The sequence below is a fragment of the Macaca fascicularis genome, chromosome 9, assembly GCF_037993035.2.
Source record: "Macaca fascicularis isolate 582-1 chromosome 9, T2T-MFA8v1.1".
NCBI classification, from domain to species: Eukaryota; Metazoa; Chordata; class Mammalia; order Primates; family Cercopithecidae; genus Macaca; species Macaca fascicularis.
The window spans coordinates 17,913,694-17,932,742 of record NC_088383.1 but is presented as its reverse complement, the minus strand read 5'-3'; the positions used below and the strand labels follow the sequence as shown (position 1 = coordinate 17,932,742).

General features: G+C 40.9%; 1 protein-coding gene across 1 annotated transcript in view; it reads left to right on the top strand.

The window, feature by feature from the left end:
• The window catches only part of CUBN (cubilin), a 314,813-nt gene that overhangs the window by 98,683 nt on the left and 197,081 nt on the right, over positions 1-19,049 (top strand). The window contains exon 28 of the mRNA XM_005564724.5: positions 16,563-16,713. Within this exon, the coding sequence (XP_005564781.3) occupies positions 16,563-16,713 (151 nt within the window). The remainder of the gene's footprint in view (positions 1-16,562; positions 16,714-19,049) is intronic.

Here is a 19,049-nt window from a genome sequence, read left to right as displayed (position 1 = left end):
CTCCTTGCCTGGGCTTGCACTCTTGGTTGCGGCACTGAAACACAATCTGAGCCACATGAAGATGACAGGCACGTGTGACAGTCTGGTTACTCTGAGAAGGCTCACACCTCCCCCCACACAGGAGAGGCTGAGAAGCCCAGAGAAGGTGGGAAGCCAAGGCAGTGAGGTGGATTCTCCACTCCCACTTCCTGAGGCTCTGCTCTTGCTCCCTGACTATTCCCACCCATTCCCGTCTCTCCCCAAAGGCTCCCTCTGAGTTTCAGCAACCTCAGAATTTCAGTTTCAACAACGTGGCCACTCCAGCCTTGACCCTACAGGATCATTGACCTTAAGTGCTTGCATACAACCAGACTTTCTTGTGGTGACAAATCCCCAGCACAGGGAGCTCACGTGTTTGAGCTCGACAGCAAAGGCCTGGGTCTAGCCTGCCTATGGACGGTACCCCTTAGGGCAGTGCAACCAAGCCCTCCAGCCAGTGATGTTCACAGATTATGTTCTGGGCAGAAGCAGAACCTGTGAGCAGGGGCACGGATTCTGCTGAAACGCTAAAACATTTTTTTTTTAAATTTAACTTTTAATTTCAGGGTATGTGCACTACCCTAATAGTAGTACACATACCCCGAACTTATTTATTATATAGATAAATTTGTGTCACGGGGGTTTGTTGCACAGATCATTTCATCACCTAGGTATTTAGCCTAGTACTTATTAGTTTTTTGGATCCTCTCCCTCCTCCCACCCTCCACCCTCAGGTAGGCCCCAGTGCGTGTTGTTTCCCCGTCATGTGTCTATGTGTTCTCAGCACTTAGCTCCCACATATAAGTGAGAACATGCAGTACTTGATTTTATGTTTCCTGCATTAGTTTGCTAAGGAAAATGGCCTCCGGTTCCATTCACATTCTTGCAAAGGACCTGATCTTGCTCTTTTTTATGGCCGTGTCAAAAACATCAACCATGAATTAAGCACCCATGAATTCACCGAGATTACAAAATCAGCCCTGTGACGACTATACCTTTCAGTGCCGTGGAATGTAATTCCCTTAAGCCTGGAAAAGTTCACTGAAAGGAGTTGACTGTTTTATCTTCTAAACTGGAATTCCATGTGTCTTCTTCCAGTTTCAAAATCAAACTAGGCATGTTTCTACCTCCTCTTCACTGACATCACACTCTCTTCTGAAAGCATCAATCCCATCCATGTTTCCATCTTTCATTTGCCCTAGTCATAGCCTTAAAATTAGACATTTTTTTCTAATGTTCAACGATATTTTTCTGTGCCATTTCCCAAAGTTTAGCTAGTTTGTATGTGTACCCATAAAATGGTCAGAACGTTCCCATGTAGACCCTTGGGTTTCTGCTTAGATTGATTTCTTTAGAGGGTTCTCCTTTTTTTGCACCCCTGCAAAATTATTCCTGATTTTGTAGTGAGAATTTAGGTTTTCAGAATTTGCCAATTTTCTAGAATTTTCTTTCCTTTTTCAATTACTTTTTCATTTGTTTTTTGCTTTTTTTTTTTTTTTTAATCTATAGGTTTATATCTTGTTTTGAAGTTTGAATCCCCAAAACCTTAGTCCTGTTAAGTGGCCAACCATCACAGGCTCTAAGTTAAGGCAAGGGATCACTGTCTTCTAATGTTTTGGTCACTTCCGTATTAACAACCACTTCTTTGCTCGCCAGAATTGGTACAGAGTTGCACTTCTCTTCACTGTCTCCTTTATATGAGGAGAGCATATAAAGAATTCAACAAATGCTACATTTTTTTGGGAAGAAGACATCTCATAGGTGTCCATATGGTTGAAACAGTCTCCCTGTTACCACCCCTGTAGATCTCTTTTGGTACATTAGTGTTGATAGATTTCCTTTTCAAATGATTGCAGTCTGTACTGAAAAGAAGCTGAGGTGGGAAGATAACGTCCTTATAACTGGTTACCAAATCTGGCTGCATTCCAGAATCATCTGGGGATCTTGTTAGAAAAATTTATTCCTAGTCCTCACCCCAGACTTAATCAAATCCTTGAGGATTCCCCAAGAGCAAGCTTTGCACAAGCCCCTGGTCTAGCACTTGAGACCACTGTTCATAGCCCACTTCCACCAAAATAGCCTGTTCTATCCTCACTTCAATGCTGTCTCCTGGGGAGGGAAAAGTATCTTAATAGGCATCTTCTTAACATACATTTGCCTGCTATTAAATGTTACTTTCCAATGAGGACTTGCTCTTCCATTGCTATGGCTGAGTTATGTATTTTATCTCACCAAGGCCTGGTCATACTGTTATTACATTTACCTCATTATATTAAAAATGTCAGATTCACTTTACAGTTTTTGTATTCTGATTCTAAACTTTCTCTCCCTTTTCCTTATCGGGCACCTTGGCCACTGTCATCTTCCATTAACTGATTTTCTTATTCCTTCCCCTTTTCCACTAAAGTCCATTTCAAGTCCTCCCGATTATGTGGGGGACTTCGATCAAAAGCATTTCCCTCCAGTCTTTATAAGGTGCATTTCATCTCTTGCCAAATCCTTGCTGATGTCATCCTGTTCACCCTAGATGCTTATATCACAGTTTATTGCACTCCCATGTCCTCCTTTCGGTTGCAAAATAATGCATTCCAAGTGGACGAATGGATGAAGAAAAATCACCACTATCCCTGAATCTTTCAGTTTCACATCCATATTCTCCATGTCTATAGCCTGAACAACATTTTCCATATACCACGACCGAGAAACATCAGGCTAATGGGATATTGTCAATACTTAAAGTGATGCTAGCTGTTTTGGAGAACTCATACATTCGCAGATGCTTACTGCAACACTAGGTTATTTCTAATCACATCAGAGTCAAAGGCAGGTACGTGTTCCTGGCTTCCATGTGGTAGTTCATGAAACCAAAGGAAGGGGAAGTCAATTTGCGGAAGCCACATAACTGTCTCTGCCACAAATGTTGATAGATGTTTCACAAATAGAGACCTACATTCTAATAAATCTGGGATATGCCAAATTAAACACAATTAAGCAGGGTTTGTTGTTTTGTTTTGTGTTTGCTGTAGTATTTCCTCAGGCTGTCACTATCCTAAATATACATTCTTCATTCCTTTATCCATGCATCCAGTCAGTAGGATATATTTTAGACACCTAGGCTGTGGACATATGACTGTTTTATCATCAGTTTTCCTTGTAATAATGGAGAAAACACACTTTAATCAATTTATCACACAATAAAAATTTAACCTCAGACAGTGTTAAGTGCTGGGAGGGAAAGTTATGGTGTACCCAGAAGGCATGAGATGGGGACTGAACTCCTTTGTGGGTCAGGAAAGGCCTCCCTGAGGATGAATAACACACCAGGTGCCAGGAGGCTTGAGATGTGAGGGACTGGAAGGAGAGCAGTGTGAGGCTCTCAGGTGGACGGGACCTGGCCTGCAGAGCAGGGTGGGCACGTTAAGAGTTTCGGTGACCTCCTGTAGAGCAGCAGGAGGTCTTTCAAGGGTGTGGTCAGATCTGCACTTTTAAAACAATCACTCTGACTGCCAGAATAAACTGGAGGGAGGTAAGAGTTATGGTGAAGACCCAGTAAGAGGTTTGCTATAGGCCAAGGGAGAGAGAGGGCTCCAGGTCTTCACCATTGCTGGGGAAGAAGCATGTGATTGAAGGATTTAAGAGAACTTAGGAGGTACAATTGACAAAGATGGATGAACAACAGGATGAAGAAAAGGGAGACATTAGAATATAGCCTGATAGAACTGCATGCAGGGACAACCACCAGTGGAGATTAGTCCCAAAGAGATCATCTTTGCCCAGAAGTCTGATTAATGAACATCTATTGGATATTTGTATTCCACATTCTCAGGAAAACATTATTCTAGAGATATTTTCCAAGTTTATTTCATTTTCCCCTCATACAAACAAGCAAACTTTAAAGTTCATGAGGTATTAGAGAGTTCTTCGCATCTCAGATGTTTATTTTGAGAATTGCAATAATATTTGTCATTAATGGAATGCCCGTCATGTGCTAGACACTACTACGGATACTTTGATAGATATAATTGCCTATCCCCATAGTAGTCCAGTAACTGAGTATAATTATGCCCACAGGAGAGCAGGGACTGAGATGGGAACCATATCAGTGCAGGAAGTGTCATCACTGCAGAAAGTGGTGAACCTACGTTCACACTCAGTGCTGCATGAATAGAGTGTGGGCTCTGGAGTCCACCTGGCTCCAAAGCTCTTTACCAGCTGTGATCTTGGGCAAGGAATTTAACGTCTGGCTGCTTTGGTTCTCTCGTGCGTAAAATGAAGATAAGAATCCAGACACCTGGAAAATATTGAGTCCTCAGGAAATGCTTATTACTCCCCTCCACGCCCCTTCTGGAGAGAGCCCAGCTCCTGCCTGGCCATTCAGCTTCTTCCTGGGACACTTCAGGAAATGGTCCTCACCCTTACACCAGCCGACCTCCATCTCTTGGAAATGCCTTCTCCATTCCTGGTGCCCTGCCAGTTAGGAGCGGTGGCTCCTCCCTGGCGAGGTCTAGCTTCCTTTCTGGGCAGAGTTCACATTTTGTTTTCTTTCTCTTCTGAGTTCCCTAACTTGATTCATGGACATCTCCATAAGGGCTTTACTTTCTCTGTGTGCCCTCAGAATCTGTTTAAAGGCAAATTTCTTCTGTCCTTGTAAAGGCCTTGCGTCGTCTCTAATAAGTGAAGCGTAAATCAATGTTTGTGTTTGCAGTGCACATCACTGCTGGTCACATGACGGCATAACAGACTCCAAACAGGTGCCAAGGACAATTCTTCAGTTTCCAAATTGCTTGGTTTAAAGGTAAACCCCAGTCTTTAGCTCCCTATTGAAAACAGCTCCAGGCACTGTGCTTTCTATTGTTTTAGAGGGGAGTTGCTGGAATTAGAACTGCCTCAGCCAGCACTCTTTTATCTGCTGACTATGGTGGGATGCTAATGACAAAGATGTAGTAAGTCCTCTAGCACTCACTCACAAGAGAATGTCTTCTGGGCACCCAGACACATGATAGAATGTGCTAAATTGGTAGTCTCTGTACCTGCTTCAGAGTGAAGCAGGTAACTTCAGAATGAAGTTTAAAACCCAACTCCACTACTTAGTAGCTAGGTGACCTTGGGCAAGTTCCTTAGTGTCTATGTGCCTCACTTTCCCCTTCTGTAAAACGAAGTAATAAGAGTCAACGAGTCCATATATGTAAAGAGCCAAAACAAAGTCTGGCAAATAGCAAACACATCTATAAATGTTCACTGTTATTATTTGCACTGATGCTGATGTAGGAGAAACACCTTAGTAAGGTGTAGAGAAATTCACAAATAGAGAGCCTTCAATTCTGTAGCTTGAGACATAATTAATGATTCATTTCTAACACATTTAATTTTCCTCGGTTTCTGCCTGCTGCCTGCTTGGTTAATGCATTTTGACCCTTCTCACTAAGGATAAATGACAGATGATAAAACCAACAATTTTTGTCCACTTATTTTACTCAAAGCTCTGTTAAGAAAAATAATGAAAAAAATTTTAATTTCAATGACTAACAGGAGCATTCGTATTGTCCCTATCTTTTTAAAAATTGTTTTGGTTACTCTCTATTTTTAGAGAGAATAAAGACTTGCTGTATCCTTGAGTTTAACAACGCTTATTTTATTTTATTTTATTTTTGAGACAGAGTCTTGCTCTGTCGCCCAGGCTGGAGTGCAGTGGCGTGATCTTGGCTCACTGCAGCCTCTGCCTCCTGGGTTCAAATGATTCTCCTGCCTCAGCCTCCTGAGTAGCTGGGATCACAGGCGCCCGCCACCACACCTGGCTAATTTTTGTATTTTTAGTAGAGACGGGGTTTCACCATGTTGGTCAGGCTGGTCTCGAACTCCCGACCTCAGGTGATACACCCACCTCGGCTTCCCAAAGTGCTGGGATTACAGGCATGAGCCACCACGCCCGACCAACAATGCTTATTCTTAAGAAAAGAATTGCCAATGAAGTAAATAGGAAAAATTCTTCTTGAGTAGTTGATGCCTTTTGAAATATTAAATTACTAAACCTCTACCTACCTCAGTTTCCAGAACTCTAAAATGGGGATAACAATACTATCTGCATTACAGATCTGCTACGAGTTTTAACTTACAATAATGACCAGCACGGAATAAGTGCTAATACATGTTACCTATGGTTATTTTAACATAAACATAGCCTCATGGATTATATTTTGCTCTCTGAAGCAGGAGACCCCAATCTTTTTGGCACCATGGACCGTTTTAGTGGAAGACAGTTTTTCCACGGACCGGGGTGGGGTGGGAGGGTGGTTTGGGGATGATTCAAGTGCATTGTATTTATTGTGCATTTTATTTCCATTATTCTTACATTGTAATATATAATGAAATAATTATACAAGTCACCATCATGTAGAATCAGTGGGAGCCCTGAGCTTGGTTTCCTGCATTAGACGGTACCACTGGGGGGGTGATGGGAAACAGTGACAGATCATCAGTCGTTCCATTCTCATAAGGAGCGTGAAACCTAGATCCCTCCCATGTGCAGTTCACAATAGGGTTCATGCTCCTATGAGAGTTTAATGCCACCAGTACCGGTCTGGGGATTGGGGTCCTTGCTCTATAGCATGTTGCGGTAAATAAATCTGTGGTTTCCAGAGCAGCCTGCCCAATTGTAATTAACATCAATTGGCCCCACTGTGTGGAAAGTAGTGCTGCTTCTCCTGCCTTCCAGTTTTCCTGCAAAAGCCACTGGGATTGTAGATAACATCCTGTTTTCCAGTTGGCGAGACGCAGAGAGGCAGATGAGATTTCGGCTGAGCAGCAGTGGATCTGAGCCGACTTTGATTATGGCTCCACCTCCAACGCTTCCTGGGCAGATGAGTCATGCTTCCTGGAACTGTCTGTCAGAGGAAGTTTGCTTCTGGGACTTTTGCATTTTGCTTAGAGCTTAGAGATAAGCTATTACAATTCTAAGTTCAGCTGCTATTCAAAAACATGCATAAAAGCTGGGAAGAGTGTACCAAACATTTCAATTTATATCTTAATACCAGATATGAGACTAGCTCCGTACTAAGCATGATACCTGGATTCAAAAAAAGTTTAGAATGAAATATATCTGTTAGTGAAGCCAGATGCTTTGTAGTGTCATTGAGTTTAGCATGAGGCATTTTAGAAGCAATTTTGGTTTTAAGATTGCCTGAGGAAAATGTGATTTTTTTAATTACAAAAAATCGAAAGGAGAAATGTTATTTCAGTGGGATCAAAATCCCTTTCCTTAAAAAGAAATGCTGATCTTTTCTGAGCATCTTTCACAATGAAGGATTTTCATATGATTGCATTAATTTGCAGCAGTTAATGAACCAAACATTCCAACCTTCAAAAGAGCCTCTGCTCTCAGATTCAAAAGAAACTCTGCGTGTTTCCTCTCTTCAAACGTGAAGAACAGAATTAGGATGAATAATAATTAAACCTAAAATAATTTCTAAACTACCCTGAAGCAGTAACAATTCCATTAGATCCTCAGAACTTGAATTGTCCTGTGCACACTGCCTTTGCTCGTTGACCTCAGGTTGCTCTCCTCAGACTGGCCAAAGGCAGGGCGACCGAAAGGTCTCTTCCGCCATCAGACAGGCTCATGGTATGAACAAGCATGCATTGAGCAAAATGCTAAATGTTAAACACTGGTAATCACAGTTGTGGATTTCAGTTAACTATATTGACTTTCTACTTTTTAAAGTGGGAAAGATTTCCAATTGCAACATTACAGAATTTTGTTTAAACACAACATCTTTACCCTGCAGTTCCTACATTGGCTCTTTATTTGTTTGTTTGTTTGTTTGTTTATTATTTTATCTTTCTTTATTTTTTTTGAGATGGAGTCTCACTCTGTTGCCCAGGCTTGAGTGCAGTGGCACGTTCTCAACTCACTGCAACCTCCGCCTCCCAGATTTGAGCCATTTTCCTCCCTCAGCCTCCTGAGTAGCTGAGATTACACGCGCCCACCACCACGCCTGGCTAATTTTTGTATTTTTAGTAGAGACGGGGTTTCGCCATCATGGCCAGTCTGGTCTCCAGCTCCTGGCCTCACAAGATCCACCCACCTTGGCCTCCCAAAGTGCTGGGATTATAGGCGTGAACCACCATGCCTGGCAGGCTCTTTATTTAATAGACTCTCTTTTCCTGCTGTCACTGTCTACAGGGAGAACCCGGATGGCAGTCCTCCGGGTTCTTCCAGCTCAAAGGTCTATGATTTCACGTTGTTCTATGAACCAGGTTCTTTGTTCCTGAGACCGTCTGCAGCAGGTGGTGAGAATTTTAAGAGGCAGAATAATAATAATAATAATAATAAATGTTCAGTGTTTTACTGTAGCAGGACAATTGGTAGAGGGAAGGCTGAGGTTTATGGAATTAAATTTTCATGTATACACAGGAGAGTATGCTTGGCTTTCAAAGCATTTCACTTACCACTAGGGAGGGATTTAGAAGCCCTTGCTCCATCAGTGACTATTGAAATTTATGTTTACATGAAGCTGTCAGTCCCTGAACATCTGAAGACATTATTATTTTTACAAACTTTTAATTTTATGTGGGTACATAGGTGTATATGTTACGGGGTACATGCTATGTTTTGATATAGGCATGCAATGGGTAATAGTCACATGATGGGAATAAAGAAATAATTTTTTATAAATAATTAGTCTAATTAATAATAAACTAGTTATGATAAAAGGAAGCATTATAGGCAAAATATGATTTTAAATTAATGCTGGAGCAGATTACCTTACATGGTAACATTTCAGTGGATTAATTTTTACGTATAACCTTGAGATACATAAGAAAAGATTATGGAGATAGACAATATAATATTTTTAGTAGGCCCGGTGTTTATTTGAAATTCTGAAAGGGTTTGAAATTCTGAGATTGGAGAAGCATTACTAATGCATATCTCTATTGCCATGTCAATAGGTCCCCAAAGATATTGCTTTAAAAATAAATTTATCAGATCACAAAGGAATTCATAGTCATTATAGGAAATTGGGAAAATGTAGAAAAAACTAGATTAAAAAATCCTAAATTATATCACTATTACAAATATTTGGTGGTATTGATTTCCTGTCATTGCTCCTTGTATATTTATTTTATTTTAATATTCAAAGGAGATTATTCTGTACACACTAACCCATAATAACATTTTTCACCTAACAATAGCTTGTGACTATTTCCCCATGTTATTTATTATGTCATTTTCAACATTGCACATCCCATCATCACAATATAGCCACCAATTCTTGTTGTGAAACACTTAGAATCTTTTCAAATCTTTACCATTATAAACAATTCTGAGATAAGTATCTTTGTAGTTAAATGTTTTCCCACATCCATGATTAGACAATGATTTAAAAAATAAACAGACCCAAACTGTGGCATCTAACAGGAGTAGTATATAGAAAGCAGAAATAAAAATGCAAATTCACTAGTAAGAGCAGACAGCAACTAGCCACCATATAGAAAGGAAACACTGGTTTTTATATGAGACAGACCTGTAACTCAGAGTGACACCAAGTAACTCAAAATGTGGTCTTTCGATGGGGTTTTTGCTCTCATGCAAAGCCCAGCATTATGAGTAATGGTTACTTTCAGATGACATTTCATATTTCCTGCCCCACCCTCTCGGCACATGGCAAGGCAGCTTTTCCTGTGCCTATCTCAGGGAACATGCTATAAGTGGCCATGCGCCTTATGGAGGGGATTTAGCCTCCTGAGGGCCATCTTGGAGTCAGCTGGGATTAACCATGCTCTGCTTATCAGCCTTCCTCTATATTTGCCTCATTTATCCACCATGATTTGATTTTGCATTTGCCCCCTTGGGCATGACTTGTCCCAGTGGGAGCCCTGTATCTCCTCTGTGATTCTTATTATTTATTTATTTATTTATTTTTTGAGACAGAGTCTTGCTCTGTTTCCCAGGCTGTAGTGCAGGGTGCGATCTTGGCACCGAGTGATGCAAGCTCCACCTCCTGGGGTTCAAGCGATTCTCCTGCCTCAGCCTTCCAAGTATCTGGGACTACAGGTGTACACCACCATACCCGGCTAATTTTTTGTATTTTTAGTAGAGACAGGGTTTCGCCATGTTGCCCAGGCTGGTCTTAAACTCCTGGCCTCAAGTGATCACCAGCTTTGGCCTCTCTAAGGGCTGGGATTACAGGCGTGAGCCACCACGCCTAGCCTCTGTGATTCTTGTTTTACAATTTCTACTGTTGTTGCAGAAACATTTCAAAGCCCTTCAAATTTAAAGTAACCTAAACTTGGATAAAGTTCCAAGTTTTTCCAGGAGATGTGAGTGTAAACTTCAGTATCAACATTCTTCATGATCGCCCTATTGAGGCCTCTCCATAGATCCTGCTGTGGTGGTTGTTTGGGGTGGGGAACGTCCGAGCAGATGCCCTGAGAATTCCCTAGGTCCCATCCTTCTGGAGCTCCAGTGATTCAGCAGTGGGAACTACAGGGCTGGGTAGGACCCAGAGGGGAGGGGAGGCTGCAACAGGAAGAAATGCTTCTCACTTTTAGCACGAGAGCCACTTTGCTTGCCAATGGACTCTATCCACCTCACCATGGCAGCCTTAACAGCCTCTGGTTTTCTAACTCCTTTGCTGCTGTCCCCTGCATGATCTGTCCTCCTGCAGTCCCCGCCACACACACAGCATACTTATCTCCAACCCACACATGATGATTCGCCTTGGTTTCTGCATGGCTGTCCGGGATGCCTCAGTCTCCCCAATGCCCAAGTTGTCATAGCAACACACTGCAAGGAATGGCCTCCACCTCCTCACTGAATTCATCACTTCCCCATCTGCCCTGCCAGTGATGATTTCTGTGAACTATTTTACATGAGTCAGCTCCTGTTCTCTAATCCCCAACATCTTTCTTTTCTCATAGGTATTTTGGGGTGGTTTCTCTGGAAAAAATGTTGATTCCCTTTGCCTCTGACAAAGTGTTAGAGTAACATTTTGAGCACATTCCACATGCCAGGCCTCATAGCAAACCTATTACACGGTTTATCTCATTTGCTGTTGGCAACAATATTATGAGATAAGTATCATTATGGTGCCAAATTTATAGATAAAGACATTTTAGGTTGAAGAAGTTCAATAATTTTCACAAAATTGTGTTCTCTAAATTTTAGAACTGGACTATGAACACAGAGCCTGGCTCTGGCCACATTGACATTAATCTAGTACATTCTACAATAAAATGACTTTCCTGCTTGTGATTGAAATATAATATTCTATTAGTGACACTGACTTCAAAATGCCATTCTATAAAATCATTGAGTATAGTTCTCAAAAATTTAACGATCATCTTTTCATTGACTAGAATTTTTATTCTGTAGAAAGAATAGGGGATTCTCTACTACATCTAAAATTTCTCCTCACAGCAGATGAATTATTTCAATTACATATTAAGCTCTAAAGAATAGAGATTTTTTGGAATTTGCAAAGATTTATAATTGGAAATGGGCCAAGTTATTCTCCAGAAGTTTCTCCATGCTTTAACGATATCATCCTAAAGAAACTCTTGAGTTGCTTTTTCTACATGGACTATATTTAATTCTTAAAATTGATCTATAAAAAATAATTTTCTTCCAGAAAACCTTCCAGGAAATAAAAGAAACAATATTTACAAACAGTATGAATTAGATGTCAATCTAAAACAGAAAAGCTGAGTTTTAATTGTCACTCACTGAGATTCTAAAATGAGTTTGGGGCTGGGCATGGTGGCTCACACTTGTAATTCCAGCTCTTTGGGAAGCCGAGGTGTGCAGATTGCTTGAGCCCAGGATTTCGAGGCCAGCCTGGGCAACATGGCGAAACTCCGTCTCTACAAAAAATAAAAAATAGCTGGGCGTGGTAGTGCATGCCTGTAGTTTCAGCCACCAGAAGGCTTAGGCAGGAGGATGGCTTGTGCCTGGGAGGGTGAGGCTACAGTGAACCTTATTGCACCACTGCACTCCAGCCTGTGCAACAGAGCAAGATTCTGTCTCAGACAAACAAACAGAAAAATAGTTAAGAAAAAAATTAATCTCTACATCCCAAGCTCATATATATAATTAATTAAAATTTTAATTTATTACAGTTTTAAATTTGTAGCCATAAAACAATTTAGCAAGCAAGGCACTTAAAAGGCATATTTTTGTTCTTGGAGATCCTGCAATTCATAAAGTTGACTTCTACTGAGGGGACAGGTGGAGTGGAATGCGTGGGTCTCTGCTCACTTAGAACTTGACTTGCAGTGACTCCTAAGTACCCTCAATCTTACAAAAAAATTGGATCTCTATCAGTGATTGACCACACTTGGTGTCTTCAGTTTTATATCCTATCCTTTGTTATGGGTCCTTCCTATTTAGAAGTCCACGGATCATTTCCTATTGCAACTGGAGTCTGAATTCACTAATGGTATTGTAAACTACGTGCCAAATTATCAAACCCGCACAAAGGAAGTAGATAGAAACTGGTTAAGTGTGGCTCAGGTAAGAGATTTCCTTCCTCTCTGAGTGTGTCAAGAGGAGTTGAGATATTTTGGGGTAGGGTGGGGGTGGGGGGACCTAAGCCACGAAAATCCTAAATGAATAATCTCCTTAAGAGAATAACAAAAGATTTCACCGAGGAAGGTTTTGTAATACACACATCTCCACATCTGAAGATACATTTAATGGCCAATTTGAAAATGTAAGCATTATTTTAGTAATTTAGAAAAATACCCGTAAACATAGTACAGAAATTAGATCTGCATATTCAAGGTGAGAATCACAATCTTTCTTAGGTTTTACTAGTTTCCTTTCTGTAACTCAGAACTTCAAGTATTGCTCACTCTGAGTAGATCTTTAGGCTCTCCAAAAGCAGGGCCACTGCAGCGTGCTTGTCAGTGGTTGCAATGAGTCACAGCTGGAACGTCCTGTGGTTAACATTCTGCTCTGAAAACAGAATCAGAAACCGTGAGACGGGTTTCCATGGTAACCTGTATTTGTATACTTTGAAAAATGCCTGTTCCTTTTTGTGTGGTTGTGGGTGGTCAATTTGTGCGAGAATGAATTGTAGAGGTGACATTACCCATCTGTGTGAATATAAACAAAAAACCTGATTTTATTAACTACAAACTTTAAAAAATGAGTTATGAGTTTTTTTTTTCCTCTTCGAGACATTGTTCTATGCATTTATTTATTACTTGATTGGGCATTATATTTAAGCATTTTCATAAATGTCTATTTGATGTTTATTTTAATGCATAATTTTCTCCCCTTCAAAGGCAAAAATAAAAGAATTGTCATTCATCAGTGTTGCCCCCCAAACCTACTGCCTAACCCCTCCACCCCCACCCAGTACTTTTACAATGTGTTATAAAAGACCACTGAACAGCTGAGATTCAGGGGTCTCCTTCAATGCATAATCCCATCCGGAAGGAAGGAAGGAAAAAAAAAAATCCCTCTAAGTCATGTGAAAATGCCACGTCTCTTAACCTTGCAGAGCTGAGAGGCAAAAATGCTATGTTGTTCATGACCTTGTGCAGAAATGAAATATGATTCGTCAACATGTTGCGACCTAGTATTCCGTAAGGCCCATCGAGCTTAAGGTGATTGTAGTTATGGAGAAATCTTATGTTTTGTTGGATAAGGGTTATGATGGCTTAGCTTGGCTCGGAGGCCTGACAAAAATGAAATAATTTATGCTGTGGTCACTAAATTACAATCCGAAGGTTAAGATTTTGGGGGTGGAAGACGGTAGAGCATTGGCTTGCTAATTACTCCACTACTTGGGAGCAGTATGTTTGTTTCTGTGCTAATTAGTTTAGAACTGGACTTCATGCCCTAGAATTAAGAAAAACTCTAAAGCTGAGATGAATCTCCTGCAGGGAAGCAGGGATTTAGAAGCACAGACTGCAAGATTGGCCTCTTGCCCTCCCGTTTCTCCGGCTGCATGAGAGGGTGGGACTGAGCACTAAGGTGAAAAGCTTCTGTTCTGTTTCGTTTCCCTCTTCTTTTTATGTTGTTTTATTCTTCTCTCATTCTCCCCTCTTCATTGTAGGGGAGCTTTCTGATAAATGTGTAGAATATTAGAAACTTGATAATAAATATACACATTCAAAGCAGCGTATGAAAAACAGAAAAAAAAGGGAAGCTACAGCAATAAACCTGAAAAATAAAACTTATCTTTATTCATTTGCTTAAAAAGCTTAGGTTTAGTACTTCGGGGTGTATCACATAATGGACTTCTGAGCTTGTCTTTTTAAAAATCTCTGCCGACTTCCCTGAAACCTCACAAGCACGTATGATGAGCAGCCGATTTGAGAACTCAACGAGACAGGTCAAGGTTTAAAAATCTGCAATTTATCCTGACCTTGAACAAGGCCCTTGCCTGGTTCTCCCTTCTACTGAGTGGCACAAAGGATCCAAATCCTTTACGGTCTAAGAGGAGCCTGTTGAAATTGAGGATTGTATGGTATTACTACCTATCTAACTATACAGAGTGCAAGTAATCGTGCAGATTGGGTCCTAGTAAAATAGATACAGCTGGTGGGGGAATCACTGGGTTCATTCATTGGAGATGCATGGGGAAGCTACCTTTATCAAAGGCCTGCTCTGGGCAGTTAGGGGAAGGCCAGAGGTGGTCTGTGCTTTAAGGCAACTCACAATCCGTAGGGGAGGTAAGACACACAAGCCCATAACAAGAATGCCTGGGGATGTGACCATTTCCACAAAAGAAGCACAGATGAAAAGCTAAGGACTTTCAAAGGCAGACTAATTTATGCCTGACTGCAGGGATTAGGGGCGGCTCCATGGAGGTGCTTTGTAACATTTGGTGGTAAAGTTCTCCACACTCAAATCAATATGTTTCAAACAATATTTCATGTCATAACATTTTGTTCAATGAAAATAATTTGTCAGTCTGGAATTTATTGAATCCAGATTATACATTTATGCACGGATATGTGCAAACACACAGACATTCACATATACTCTTAAGTAGATGTACTCTCCAAGGGAATCCTCGAGGAAATCCATGAGTCCATTGCCAGGTATTTTCTGTTTCACTGGCATGGGCAGCTTATCCCAAGGGTAACTGGAACAAAGTGTTTAAAGGGAACATGAAGGCGATTGGGTGAAAATGTAATGGCCTGAGTCCCGAGGAAGCCAGTCTTGTTGGATTGCCATTACCTTTCTCAAATGAAGAGATATAGTGGAGAGGTTTTCAATTTTTATTTTTCAGTTTGGAGATATACAGCTGATAAAATCATTAAATGAGGTAGGTTAAGGGGACACAACCTTGCACCCTCCATTTCTCCTTGAGGATGTATAAATACCTCAATGGAAAATTGGGCAAAGACATCAGTAAACAATTTCCAAGAGAAGAAATCTAAATGCCCCTAAACATGAAAAAAAAAAAAAATCCTTCAATGTCAAAGTAATCAAAATAACAAAAATTAGGACAATTACCAAAGAGCAATTTTTCACTACCAGTACTAGTTTAAAATGTGATCGTCATCATAATTGACAAAGCTCTGCTGAAAGAAACACCTCTGTTAACTGCTTGTGGGAGGATAAGTTGGTATAAACTTTCTGGTAAGAAATTTAATAATATTTTATAAAGAGCCATATGATTATACTGTTTGTTATTCCCTTTCTAGGAATCGTTTAAAAGAAACATTTAAAGTATCAAACAGCTATTTATATCAGCAAAAGATTGGAAATATCTTATATGAAACAACAATAGAATTATAATATAAATACATTATATTTGTGGTATTTTATGCCGAGGTTTACACAGACAATTTAGTGATATGTTCAATGAAAAACAAGAAACACAATTAAATACGTAGCTCAAATGTATAAACACATATATACACCTGCACAAATAGGTATATTACACGTATATACAAATGAAAGTATCAAGAGAAATTTTTGAATTTAATGAAATATTAACAGTGTTTGTCTTTAGTCGAATCAATGTTTGTATTTTCCTTTTTCATACATTTCTAAAATTTTTGATTATTTTACAGGTAGCATTTATTTTAAAAATTATATCTTGAGGGGATGGCTACCCCATTTTCTATGACATGATTATTACACATTGTATTACTGTGTCAAAGTATCTCATGTACCCTATAAATATATACACCTACTATGTACCCATAAACATTTTTAAATATTTTAAAATTATATCTTACAATTATAATAGCTGCTATTCATTGAGCCCCGCTATGTGTTGTTAATATGTGAATGCCTACTATTTCCCTATTCTGAGCCTGACTTATACTTTGGACTTGATATGTTGACATAAAACCAAAAGTTACTAGTTGGGTTTCCAAATTTATTGGGCTTAGAAAGCAGATCCATCTCTAAAACCCTCTCTATGCAATTTTCAATTGTTAATTCTTATGTTGAGTTCTGTGTACTTGACCCACCTCAGCAGATTTATCTCAGGAACAGCTTTTGCTACTTGGGTAGACTTGGCTTTTTCCATCCAACAAACCATGTGTTTTTACATGGGGAAGTTTCTCTTCTATTTCAGCTCTATGATGGACCACGGTGGATGGGACGCTACTGTGGAGTAGACCTGCCCCCTCCAGGGAGTACTACAAGCTCCAAGCTTCAAGTACTGCTCCTTACAGATGGGGTTGGCCGCCATGAGAAAGGATTTCAGATGCAGTGGTTTGTTTATGGTAAGCCGGGTGCTGATCTCAGTTGTATTTGCAGTTGCTATTTGACCAATAATTTTTTCTTTTTCAGTTCCAAACTTAGAAACAATACCATGAACAAATAATGGAACCCAGGTAGTAATCTCATGCAAGAGTTTAAGAAATATACTTAGACACTGATGGAACTTGGAGAGTTAAGTCTGTTAGGATTAAGAGAGGAAGTGACATCAAAGTGGAAAGAATTTGGTTAATTGTATTAATTGTAGGTGTAGTAATGAATTGCCTTAGATAAAGAAAGAAGCAGAATGAAGTTTCTAGGGATAAAGAGTTGAACCTGGGTATAGCAAGTTAACTGCAAGGTGGGGTGGGAGTATCTCAGGTGCAATGGAATAGAAGGAGATTTAAGGCTCACCTTGACGTTAAGCAGAGAAGGGATAGGGATAGATGAGAAAGAATGAAAGTCAGTCAGACAGGGATGAGGAAAAGGAAGCGGCAGGGTTGGCCTGAGAGGAGGAGGATTTGAGCTGAGATGCACAAAGCCAGGGGCATGTGTTGTACTTGTCAAACAGGAAGGGGCATATCTGGATCCCACCTACAAATTGGTGGTTCAGGAAGCAGGTAGGGATCATCATTCCTCTGAAGATGGAAGGTCTCCTTTAACAAGAGGTCTGAAATTACTACAAATCTCAGGTGGGCCAATCTGCAAGTGGAGAGCCCCAGAGCAGTGGTTCCCAAAATGCGGTCCCTAGAGACAGCATCAGTATTACCTGGAACTTGTTAAAAATTCAAATTCTTGGGCCCCATCCCAGGCCTACAGAATCACAAACTCTGAAGTGGGTCCCAATAATCTGTGTCTTAACTGGTCTCCCTGGTGATTAAAGTTTGGAAACTACTGACAGGTGAAGCCAGCTGAACTTCTGGGTGGGGTGGAGACTTGGAGAACTTTTCTGTCTAGCTAAAAGTTTGTAAATGCACCAATCAGCTCTCTGTGTCTAGCTAAAGGTTTGTAAATGCACCAATCAGCACTCTGTAAAAACACACCAATCAGTGCTCTGTGTCTAGCTAAATGTTTGTAAATGCACCAATCAGCACTCTATAAAAACAGACCAATTAGTGCTCTATAAAATGGACCAATCAGTGCTCTGTAAAATGGACCAATCGGTGCTCTGTAAAATGGACCAATCAGCAGGACATGGGTGGGGCCTAATAAGGGAATAAAAGCTGGTCACCGGAGCCAGCAGGGGCAACCCGCTCGAGTCCCCTTCTACACTGTGGAAGCTTTGTTCTTTTTGCTCTTCACAATAAATCTTGCTGCTGCTCACTCTTTGGGTCCGCACTACCTTTATGAGCTGTAACACTCACTGCGAAGGTCTGTGACTTCACTCCTGAAGTCAGTGAGACCACAAACCCACCAGAAGGAAGAAACTGCGGACACATCTGAACATCCGAACAAACTAACTCTGGACACACCATCTTTAAGAACTGTAACACTCACCGTGAGGGTCCGCGACTTCATTCTTGAAGTCAGAGAGACCAAGAACCCACTGGAAGGAATAAATTCTGGACACATTTTGGCGACCCAGATGGGACAATCACCAAGCGGTGAGTACCATCGGACCCCTTTCGCTTGCTAGTCTGTCCTATTTTTCCTTAGAATTTGGGGGCTAAATACCAGGCACCTGTCAGTCAGTTAAAAGCAACTAGCACGGCCGCTGGACTAAAGACATGGGTGTCAGACTTTCTGGGAAAGGGCTCTAAACAACCCCTAACTCTTCAGAGTTGGGAGCTTTGGTTGGCCTGGAACCAGCTTCCGCTTTTTCTGTACTTCTGGGCTGAGCTGAGGGTTGACAGAGAGGAAAGCCATTCAGCTCCAGGGTCCCGACAGGTTGGTTGACCCTGTGGCCATGAGTGGAACTCGCAAAGTCATGTCGCCCAAGCAAGACTTGTCCATCTATCCTATCTATCCTGACCCTTGCCTCCTGGGTCCTAATGCCTGTCAGACAAACTTCCTCTCGTTGCTCTTCTCCAAGGCTAGTCCCGCTTCTAAAAACCACTCCCTGTCTCTCGTGCTTTTCTAGTTTCTCCTGTAAGAATGGTTTCTAGTATCAACTCCAGGACTCTGTTCCCTTCTTTAGGCACCCAGGCTTACCAATCAGAAAGACATAATTTTTGACCAAAGCCCCATTGTAGTGGGGACTATCTGGAATTTGAGGATCCCTCCTCAGACAAGCAGGCCTAACAAAAGCTATTGCTGAAGCTAGGATCTGGGGAGCCTCAGAAATTGTATCCTTCCTATTCATATAAGTGAGGACAAAAGGCATCACTCTTCCAACTCTGGAGCTCCCTTCCCTCCCTCAGGG